Below are 12438 nucleotides of genomic sequence, written 5' to 3' on the forward strand. Positions count from 1 at the left end.
ATCTCTACAAACCGGACACTACTTTTTCTAAATAAATTGCAAGATAAAAAAAATGCAACTTTTCACCTTTTTTAAAGCATGTAAATAAAACTTTTTGCCTTATCCGTAACTAAAAATATTGTTAAGCTATTTCACCACCGAAAAATCAATCTTTCTCCTGTCACCTTGCCTTATCTTTGTAAAGAAAGCAGAGAAAATGGTACTGCACTCCTGAAATAATTCTGACATCGGCATCTTTTGATCTTTTCATCTGGACCACACAGGTTATGAGACCCCTCAAGTTGAAATGACTTCTCTCAATGCTTCTTCCCCATTGAAAATTTCTTTAATTTTTCTTATCAATTTGAAGACTCTATTTAACACAACTGGGGTAAAAAAAAGAGAACAGAAGTATAATCTTTGAGGTGTTTATATAAATGAAACATTTATTCAGACACTTGATAGCTGATCAATTGTGAATAATCATCTCCATAGGTCCTCATGACTTACAGGTATGGATTACTTTTTTTTCTGTGAATCATGGGAGATTTATTTTCCAAGAAGATATTAACCATGTTCCCTATCAAATGATAAGTAGGTGTAAGGGGATGTGAACCTAATAATTGAAACGGACTGAGGACAGTACGCTCCTATTTGGTATCATATGTCTAACTTGAGTATCTTTGCTAATAGGAAAATTATAATTTATCTGTAGCTACATCCAGAATTATGTATTTATATCAAACTTCCTTACATATTCCTTTTTATCTTTCTTATTGTTTAAATAAATATTCTTGTAGATATTTACAGTATCCTTTCTACATCTTTGAGAACATTCTAAAAACAATTTACGGTGTTAAATTTCGTTATTAAAGTATCCTTCTCGTAAACGGACAAATTTTTTGGTCCCATGAATGTCCGCTTAACGGAGGTTTCACTGTATATATTTTACTTGATTACATGGATTATGGTTACCTATAAAATAAATTTTAAAGTATCTAAATGAAAATAGAAAAATGACGAGATAATAAGAAAAGAACATTTTATTACAAGCACAATTAAATTTTTAACATAAAATTCATTTCTTTGCACCAAACAAATGTTTTTCCATAACCATGAAAGGTGATGCTAAGGACTCCACACCTTCAAAGGGATCTAAAAGATAAAATACAGAGTTAATGTATACAAATAAATTATAATATATTATAATTATGTATTTTAGTTTATATTCGTTCGTAATTATGTATTTCAGTTTATATTCGTTCGTAATTATGTATTTTAGTTTATTTAGTAAATTATGTATTTTAGTTCGAGCAATTTTGTCACCTTTCTTAAAAAGGTGGTAATAAGAATTTTATTCGTTTGATTTTAATTTGTAAAATGTACTATGATTCCTTCTTATTTGCTATTCCCAAATTGATCTTTAATTGTCATTGATAATATTTAAAACTATTTTGTATTATAACTCCAATCAAAGCCGAAAAATCAATATAAACAATTGAAAATCGGCTAAGTTAATCTATAGCGCTCTTAATCTAAAAAGGAAATGGCATAACTGGGGAAATATACTTAGGAAGAAACTTGTTATACTAATACTAGAATACCTAAAGGGTACCTCTCAACATGAAGCTTGGAGTCATGCATCCGACAGCTTATTTTCCCTTATTCTCCAATCTAAGTAAATGCCCAAGATATTTTATTCAGTTTTATTTGAAGACTTAATATTTCTGATTGCTTATATTTTAAATTTCATGATTGTAAAGAATTTGCCAGATGTAATTTTCTTGGACAGAACCGAAAATTTTGTGTAGTGTTTTTCATTTAAAAATTTATAGCTTATTCTGGATATGCTAACTCAATTGCTAATGAGGCATGATCTTGGGTGATTTCCTAAACCAAAGTAGCACCAATATGACAGTATCAATATCAACATTTATTCAATTTTTGTTAAGGACAGTTGTTCCTTTTAACTCTGTGCTTTTCTCAAAAGTGTGGCCATCTGCCAATAGTGGTGCATTATCAGCCTTATGATTGGTCAGTATCATAAGTTTTGTTTTCTTTTGACTGATGTTTAGACTGTTTTTTTCAGCCTCAGTCTGAAGAGCTACAAATGCATCAATAACAATCAGTTTTCATCTGCCAAACAATATAAAGATCATCTGCATAGGCCAGTACTTCAGTAGATTTGATATAAAAAGTGCAATTAGTTGTTATTATAATTTTTTTTTTAGCTAACAGTTGTTACTTTTGCATTTTTGATAATTTTCAAGTACAATGTTAAACAGTAGGCAGAACCTTGCCGAAGATTTCCATCAGTAAAAATGGTTTTGGATAACTCCTGTGTTTTGATGTTGCAATGAATCCTTAAAGAGTTTATTTGACAAGATTGTGTTGTATAAATTAGTAGTAAGTGTTTTATGATTTATTTCATATAGGTGTTCGTCTCCAATTGAATGCTGCTTTTAAATCAACATAAAGATTATACACATATTCGTTGATTTTTCTCTAGTATTTGTCTTAATGCATGAATTAGGTCATGAGTGGATTTTCCTCTTGGGAATCTACACTGGATTTTGCGGACGATTTTTGTCACAAAAAGAAGTGGCTTATAATATAGTATATTATAGAAGATAAGCAATATAGTATTCAGGAGGATTTCTCTTGAGAAATTGAACTGATAGAACCCTTATCCCATTCGAAGAGTAGTTTCTTTTTAAGCCAAACATTACATATAATTATAATATGCATGGCACCTGTCAAATCTGGACCATTGGTCTCTGCATGATCAGTTTTTATCATATCTGGTCCAGCGGTTTAACTTTTAGACTGTATGTTTCACTTCTTTGGTTGTTGGTAAGTCATGATAGTCAATAACATCAGCAGTTGCTTACTTTTAGCCTGTGTTAATTGTTTTACATTAGAAATGCACATTTGAGCTGTATCCAAAACAAAAAGCTTACCATACATATTTTATGAAATAACGTTAACTATTATTGAAAAAATAATCGTGATCTATTTTGAAAAAAAAAAAAAAAATCAAATTTGATTTGTGTTGTGTTATTTTTCTATTTTCTTAGGAAACACCTATGAAAATGTGAATAAGCTTGTTTAAATTACCTTCAAATGATTATATTTTTGTATTATTATTAATGTATTATAGTGATAATTGATGCTTTTGTGTTACACAAATATTAGTTCAGAAATTTTTGTTAGTGAATGACATAACAATGTGTTGTAGAAAGTTTTAGCTTTTTTAAAAGCATGACAAATTATCTTAATATTTTTTTTTTGTTACTTCAGAGATTAAAATTACTGATAGCATGACTTAAACTTTAGATGTTATTAATTTCACTTTACCATTGAATATGAAATCATCCATGTCTATAGTCTCATCACGACCTTCTAAAGTTTCTAAGGCTATATTCGAGCTTGGCAAGAATGGTAAACGCTGAATCTAAAAGAAAATTATATATAACCAGGATTTCTATTTTATTTTATTATATAAAAAATACATTCACAGGTTTTTTTTTTTTTTAAATTAAAGTGGCAATAAATTGAGTGTCTTTGATTAAACAGACACTTACTTTGCAGTTTGATAAATATTTTTAAACAGAACAACTTAAAAGTCACTCATTTATTTAAAGAAAAATATATAAGGAAAAACAGTATGAATATATTTTTACCCAGCTTATTTTATGCCATATAAGGATAATTTCTTTTTAATAGCCTATAAACTAAAAGGTTCAAAAAGATCTTTACAATATTAAAATAAAAGGGAGATTTAGAAAACCATGTTATACAGTTAAAAGGTAGTAGGATTCTCATAACAATTGTGCATAAAACAACGTCTTTAAATCTGAAAAAGTATAAGTTTTTTAAAATATCAACTAAAAAGTGTTTTAACTTTATTTTTATTACTCACTAAACACTAATGAAACCACAAAACTTAGCTATACTAATTAAAATTTGTTAGTGCAATGACATAATTAGAATAAAACTAAAAAATGAAAATTCATAAAAAAGTTCAAACTATCTATTAAAATTGTTTATGAATATTTGAGCCAATAAGCCAGCATATAATCAAAACACAACATCAAGTAAAAGTGTTGAAAAGAGCAAAATTTAAACATACTTTTTTAGCTGCATTTCTCTCATGTATCAAACGAAGAGGTGCATGAATCCCTTGAGTGCGACGTAGGCCAGCCATTTTCATGTTTTCAGCATTAACACAGTACTAAAAATATAAAATATTCCAGACTGTAAACTAATTTCAATGCAAACAAACCTACATTTTGTAGATTAGTCTTTAAATCAACCCTCAATTTACTATTTCTAATTTAAATGATGCCTAGGAAACCTAAAATAAAATTGTAAACTTTCAGACCAAGAAGTTCAAGTTTCCAGCAAGAATAAAAGTGTATGTTGAAGGCAATAAAATATTTTTCTTCAAAAAGAATGATGAAAGTTTTGAATTGCACATTTTAGCCATCACTTTTTGATGGCAGCTCATTCTATTGTAAATCCATGTTGTTTATTGATCGCTTTTTCATTGGTTATTGCTACAAAATTCCACACCGTTTTAAAAGACCAAATAGTTTTAATACAATATTTATTGTAATAAGCGATTTTTGAATTTGAGTAATTTGGGCCAAATTTGAAAATTTAGAATGTTTACATTAAAATGACCATATTTGTGGTCAAAATGCACAAGCAGCTCTTCGTTAGTAGTGCAATTGGCCATTCACGCAAATAGGTTGTGAATTTTTAAGTTTTTAGTATTAAGAAGTACATTAGAGTTAAACAGAAAATTTTTAAGTTTTTAGTATTAAAAAGTACATTAGAGTTAAACAGAAAATTAGCATAAAATAAAAAATTTGCTCAATTACTTACATTTCGCTCAGACTCTTCCAAAGCACTGGGACCACAAAGTTGACTTCTGACAGAGGTGAACCTACAAAAAACAATCAATAATGTTGATATTGCATTAAGTTTTCAACCTTTGTTTTTGAAAGATAGAAACTTCGAAATTTTTTAGTAATAATTTCATTTATAATTATAATTTACAAAACTTTTTACTTAAAAATTCCATCCCAAAAATAATGACTTCTCTTTTAATCAACTATGAGATAATCAGTAAATATTACAAAACATGCATACAAAACATAAAACTTAAATTAAATGACTGAATATAAAAATTGAAGGTAAAAAGAATACCATTATTTTTTAATTTTCTAATTACGAATTTGGAAGTTCCAGGCTTCTTTTACTCATAGCACAACCATTACTAGATTTACTATTACAAGAGATAGGGCATGTTTAAATTTCCAAGAGTAGCATACATTATTACTTTATTTTTTTTTACGTTAGCTTAAATACCACTTTTGAATTTTGGGGAAAATTTCCAAATAAAAAGTGATTGCTTTGGCTAGTACGCAGATGGGCTTATATTCGGAAATAATTTTATTTATTTTATAATTTTTTTTTTAAAAATCTTTTATTGCATAACTTATGCAAAAGAAAAATTTTGTAGTTCATTTCTATCTATCTATGTTTCATCTACCTATCTATGTTTCATCTATCTATCTGTGTATTCCTATCTATCAATCTGTTCTACATTTTTTTTTTAAAAAAAACAAACAAAAAAAACACACACGCATTAATATTTAATTGCTATTTTCAAAGAGCAAAATAAAAAACCAACCAGAATAACTTTTGATCTAATAATCAGATCTTCACATTTTAAGATTTAATTTTTTTACATCAGTCTAAAGAATATAATTTTACGAGGCAAATGACAAAATTTAAGCAAAATCAGTAGAATATTTACTGGGCAATAGAATTTCAAAAAAAATCATAATCTAAAAATTAGATTTTTTAGGAACTATTAGACTGATTTTGCTCAAATGATGTATTTTGTCATGTAAAATTGCATTCTTTAAAATTGTGTTAAAATTTGCATACCTTTTACTATTATTAAATAAAATAATAAATACTTACTAAAAAATATTTCTTGCATGGAATTATCTTTGGATAAATGAATTTTATAATCATGTGAAAATTCTTCTCAATTTGCTTAAAAAGTTTGCCAGGTATTTCAAAAAATGCAAAAAGTAAAATTAACACTAAAGGTCCAAACTTCGGACAACTCTCCTGACGGAACTATTAGGACCATATTTTCCAAATTGGGCTACCTACAGTTGGGAATCTATATCAATTCAGAGAAAGTATATTTTTCTGGTATTTTCAAACACAAAATATCTTCTGCACTGTTTAATTAGTATACTTTTGAGATCATCCCTCGAAACATTAAAATTAAATCCTAATGTAATGATCTGATCATTTGATTTAAAGTTACTTAGGGTTTTAGTTTTGTGCATTGTACAATGGTTGTATAATGAAGTAATTGCTTTATACCATATTTTCAGAGTTTGGTTATAATAAGACATTGTAGGACAGAAAAATATTGCTCTCCAAAACCAGCTTAGAATATCCAAAAACAAATCTATCTTTTAGCTTCTAAATTAAAGTAATTTTTCGATCTTATTTTGGCGTATGGTTTACCCACTAATTCTAGGAATTAGTGGTGTAGATATTATAGGGGCAGTGTGGGAAATCCTGAAGGAGAAAAAACCTGCTTAATCCACGAAAGAGTACACTTGTTCTAATAGAAAAATAAAAAATGAATTAGGAGCTTAAAGCTGATCTATTGGGGAAAAAGTCTGGGCTTAAATGTGATATTAAATATTGACATAAAATATAAAAGCTCAACGCCCTGCGAAACTCACAAAATATGAATAATGTTGCATACTTTCATTACACATGATACAAGATACACTTAGAACTATATAATTAGGAATAGTTGATAAAAACAATTATATTACAATAGATAACTAAATTAATATAGGATAAAATTGTCCACACATTTTTTAATCTAATAATGAACTTAGAAATTTAGAGATTCATTTCATACACCATTTAGTGGATTTCAATACTGTGGTCATTACAACTGATTGAAATTTAATGTGGGAGAAACAAAACTCCATAATAAATAAAAAAATTATGCAAAATTCATGGAAAATTATTGAAAAATAAATAAATCTGCAGTGAAATTTAAAATATAAGCATACAAAATGTCTCACCCATTTGTCAGTGTTTCATAAGTTCCATAAGAGCTTGTCTCTGCAATTTCCACCTTATCAGCTACTTGTGGTTTAGGCTTAAGGGAAGGCAAATCCATTTTGCAGCTTAAAAAAAAATAATAATAAAAGAATCAGTCTTTAATTATGAATTAAAATTCATCAATGATGAATCAATATGAATCAAAATTTATTACAAAAGACTATAAGTATTGTTTTAAATCTGTGAATATATGTATGAATAGTTATAAAATTAGCAAACAATAACAAAGCATGCTCAAGCAGGTATGAGGACGTCTAAAAGGTAAAAAAAAATTAAATAAAAAAAACAAAACATCTGTGTACAAATTGAGTAGAGCAAAAAGTCAAAAGTAAGGTTAATTGTATTATTTATCTCTCTCTTTATTTATTTTTTGAAGTTTACAATGAGCTTTTCTTTTAATATGAGAAATATTGACTGATGTATGAAGCACTAAAGCTATATCTTTAAAAATTATTGAATGATAATTTTATTCATCTAAATTATTTTTCTTTTCTTAGTGATAGTTTTTTCAACACAGAAACAATATACTTTTTGGCGATCACAGCACACAGTCTATAAATGAAGTGAAAATCAGTAATGTATTTCAGCCGTAATTTACAGGAACTATTTAAGATGATTCCACTCTATTTGTAGCATGGCATGCTTAAAAACTTTTTTTTCCTAAAATTTAATGAATCACATATCAAACTAGTTTTTTTAAAATACTGATGCAAATTATTTAAATTGTATAAAATGTGAAAAAAATAATATAAAAAGCTGCAGTTATGACAGTGAAAAAAAATTTTTTTTGCCATTGCAACATATAATATTTGTAATTAAACATATTTTAAGAATTCTATTGTATTTGCATAATTGATGACTGAAAAAATGTTATTTTTGCCTTTAGTATTTAAATATGGGTTGCTTATAAGAGCACACATATGTTTTTTATGATTATGATAAAGCAAGGCAGTTAAAAGGCTTATTTTTTTTAAAAATTGGGTGTCTTTCAATTATTTGCTGTGTTGTGTCATTATGATTTTTTTAAAATTTAATGATTAATTAATGATTTCACATTAATTTAATATTTTTTATGAAATTTTTAATTTGGACATGACAATGTTGCAAACATGACAAGCTTCAAAATGCAATTTCACTAACTTTTTATAAGCATTTCAGTATGATTAAAGAAGGCATGTCTCCTGATTTTATAATATAAAAAACCAGTCTCCTAAATCAATGCTTTATTTAATTACGAGCAATCAAACATTGTATATGTCTTGTCCACAGCATGCACAATAATGTAAAATCCCCCCTTACCCAAAGAAAAAAATATTTTTTTTCTTTCTTGAACTGAATTCAATAGAGTTAAAATATCCTTCCAAAATTGTACCTAAGTCTGAGCCATCAAATAAATTATTAATTAAAAAAAACCAGCGAGAAAAAAATCATTATTATTAAGAAAAAAGAACTAGTTTTAAACTAGTTAAGTTAAGACATACAATGAAAATAAAACGAATATTCAATTCTACACTTTGAGCAAAACATTTCAATCAGATTTTTGCCGAGATCAATCCTCCTATACTATTTAATCATATACGATTATTTCAACCATTACAAAAAAAGATGAATCAAATTTAAGAAAATTTAATAATGCATTAAGAAAGTTAGAAATAAAATGGTAGACGGCATTAAAAATGAGACAAAGTTAAATAAACAGAAATCCTATTTCTCAAAAAAAGAAATTAACCTAAGTATCACTTACAATACTACACGGGAAAAATTTCCAAATATCTTCTTGTAAATAAAAAGAATTTCAGATATGCTTTGTCACTGCTTGCCAAAGAAAAAATTAAATTATTGAATTTAAGAACGCTTTCGGTTGACTATTTTTGTCTATATGAATTACAAAACTTAAATAGACCGTTAAGGTAACACAGATGGCGCCAGCGGCGTAAAAAATATTTAAAGAGGCCTTAAGCAACTGTTAACACTAAATACGATTCACACAGCTCGATCACCATTCACGACGCTTGAGTACGCCCTCTAGCGGGAACCTGAAAATATCAGGCATTTAGCTCTATCATAATCATTGGTAAAGTTAGACGCCATTTTATTAGTAGCAAATACGAAGCAAAATTTCCCGAAGGAAACGGCAGAAGATCTTGAAAAAGCGTCCCAGTACATTGATAAATCTTTCAAAAACAGAACGCACCCAACATTTGAAGAAATTTTTCAATAATTTTTACCCTTCTATTATTAACAAACTTGCAACAGATAACCTCCATACTGTTGCAGATGTGTGTATTATGGTAAAATTCTTTTTTTTGTTTTTTTGTCTTCCATTCTTTTTCCATTTTTTTTCTTTCTTTTTTTTTGTCAAATTAAAGCGAAGTCAGAATTGCTTAGCTTATTGCAATGAATAAATATGATTTCAGAACGTGCAGAGAATAGTATATATTTCTGAATCTATATAATTCGGAAAACAACAATTTGCGATCGAAATGGGCTGCAGGTGGCGTAGAGCAGTACTCTCTATGGCAACACTTCGCATGCTTTCCTCATTCTCGTGTGGAGAGTCATAGAGGAAGGAAGCATGTTAGTCTCCCTCTTGATTTTCATATGGATGGTGTTTTCTACACTAGGGAACGCTGCAAGCTCGGTACCACCTAAATTTCCGGGTTACTGTTTCCGTTGTATTTTAAGGCCATATGGCATCATTGCGTTTTGAGATTCTTGCAAACAATGTATTTGATTACTTATTACTTGTGTTTACAATGCTAAAAGTGTTAACTCTAACGTAAGATGGTGCACAACTTGCAACAAGAACAAACAATAATAAACTTATGGAAAGAGGCCATATCAAGACTGCCGAAAAAGCGAGTTATTCAAAATCTAGCAACCATGTCACCTTTTTTAACAATATATCTCTAAAAAACTAAAACAAATTTTCACTTCAAACTCCCCAAAATTACATATTAACATTCATATCTTATTAAATATGGCAGATTTCAGCTCAGAAATTATCTAATTTATTTCTTTTATTGAAAACAAAATTATCCGTTTGAAAACATCGCCTATCAGAACTACATGTAGTAAGCAGCTGCAAACTTTTTAACCGGAACTAAAGTAGGTGCCGAGCTCGAGATTGTTATTGTTTACATTTCTATTGAAAACACCATCCATAGATTAAAATCTTTTTAGTTGGAAAACTATATGGAACTGAAAATTACAATAAAAATAGTTCTAAAGAAAAGCATCACGGAAATTTTAAAAAACATTTTAATTAAATAAAAAGGAAAAATATTAAGAAAAGTAAAAATATCGTAGTACATTCCTATAGAAAAGAGGAGGAGAGGGAAGGGAGAAGGGCCAAAGGCATGAAACCGGTCTCCCCCCAGATTTCTTATTCGAACGTTGCAATCGCCAATAAAGAATCATCTGAATTAACTTGAAATAGTATCATTCATGTTGATTATTAATAAATTTTTATCGTTTTCTTGGTAAGTATTTTTTAATTTTGAATGATAAATTTCAACTAGAATTCAGCAAAGCAGGTAAGTGTTACAATTTTTATGATAAAAAGTTTTACTTGTAAATAATTTATTTTCTTATTTGAAGGTAATTTTCTATAGAATGGTTTTCTGCGTCCGATTATGAATAAAATCAAAAAGAAGCATGAAAGATTTTTATTTTAATGCGAAGAATTTTGAATCGTTTTTTTTTGTTTCGTAAGCATTCTTTATTTCACGTTTTTTTAGTTTCTAAATAATGATTTTTACTGAAACTTAAAATTTTAAGATAAAAATTTTTGTCAAAAAACGTTTTTCGCAGAATTAAATTATCTAAAATAATAGGCTTGTGTACTTTTGCTTATTTTAATGTTTAAGTAATATGGTTCTTAGGACTATGGAATGTAAAATTTAATAGGCCTTTCATGTTACATCATTAAATTTAGTAAAACTATTTCTCAGGCATTAGGTTTTTAACTCTAATAGGAAGATACATTTTTTTTCTGTTTATTTACTAATATTTTTCTGATGTGTTTTGGATGTTCCTTCTCTAAAAAAAGAGATACCATTTTGTTTTCGCTTGCATAAGAAAGAATGTCAAACAATTTTCTTTTTTAAATTTTATAAGCTATAATAAAGAAGGAACGTTACAATGCTACTCGCTATACAATAAAGATGTTTCCACAGCAACTGAATGACTATTCATACAGAAATTGCAGGTATTAGTCTCATACAACAACGCCCCCTATAGTTCGTTGCGATTGCGAATTGAGATAAAAAGAGGAATTGATTATTGAAGTTTTCAATGGAGAATATATTTCACCATTCAAGATCTATATTTTATTCAACAGTAATAGGAGCGACGCACTTACTCTTGGCCATTAATACAAGACAATTGTCTTGATCAATTCCTCAAAAAAACTGACAGCCACATTGATGTCAGTTATTTATTATTTTTTCAATCCATCAGAGTCCAAATGTCCTCCAAGTTCTCTAGGTCCATGATAATTCAATTGGCGATCGAAATGGGCTACAAATGGCGTAGAGCAGAACTCTCTACCCATGCAACAATTCGCTTGCTTTCACCATTATCGTGTGGAGAGTCATAGAAGAAAGATGTTAGTTTCTGTCTTGATTTTCAAATAGATTAAAATTTTTAAGTTAGGAAACTATATGGAACTGAAAACTGCATTAAACATAGTTCTAGAAGAAAGCGTCATGGACATTTAAAAAAAAATATTTTTAACAATTAAATAGGAAAAATATTAAGAAAAGGAAAAATATCGTAGGACATTTCTATCAAAAGTGAAACGTGGAGGAGAGGGAAAGGCCAAAGGCATGGAATCGGTTTTCCTCCCAGATGGATTATTCGAGAGTTGCGATCGCTTATATATACATACCGAAGTTAATCCTATAAAAATTCTGTAATGTGAAAGTATCTTGAAACGCACCTGCTTGTAACTTCACAATGTACAATTGGCATTTCACTGGTCAGATAGATGATATCCGGCTCATTTAAATTTAAAACTGCATCAGGATTTGGTATGAGAAGAATGAAATTAAGATAAATTCTAATAATTCTGCGACCCATATACACAGGGTCCGACTTAGCTTGATTGGGGCCAGGGGCAAAATCTTCTTTTGGGACCCCTATTTGCTATACTTCAGTAATGAAGAACCGAACTTTATGGAAGTATTTAAATTTTTAACTTCATTATAGATATATAACAAGAAAATTGCCTAAAGCTTACAACCGCTATAAAATCCCTCCCTTCAATCGTCAGACAAA

The 12438-nt window shown here is 28.5% G+C and overlaps 1 protein-coding gene across 1 annotated transcript; it reads right to left on the bottom strand.

Annotated features, from left to right (window-relative positions):
• Window positions 1–1004: 1004 nt before the first annotated feature.
• Window positions 1005–8992, bottom strand: LOC107450179 (proteasome maturation protein; the record flags this gene model as incomplete). Its single annotated transcript, XM_016065925.3, is given in 6 exon segments — window positions 1005–1134; window positions 3337–3433; window positions 4112–4213; window positions 4870–4930; window positions 7119–7223; window positions 8903–8992. Coding segments are annotated over 5 exon segments (435 nt in total). The 3' UTR covers window positions 1005–1057.
• Between the last annotated feature and the right edge of the window lie 3446 nt (window positions 8993–12438).

The sequence above is a fragment of the Parasteatoda tepidariorum genome, unplaced genomic scaffold (assembly GCF_043381705.1).
Source record: "Parasteatoda tepidariorum isolate YZ-2023 unplaced genomic scaffold, CAS_Ptep_4.0 HiC_scaffold_247, whole genome shotgun sequence".
Lineage (NCBI taxonomy): Eukaryota > Metazoa > Arthropoda > Arachnida > Araneae > Theridiidae > Parasteatoda > Parasteatoda tepidariorum.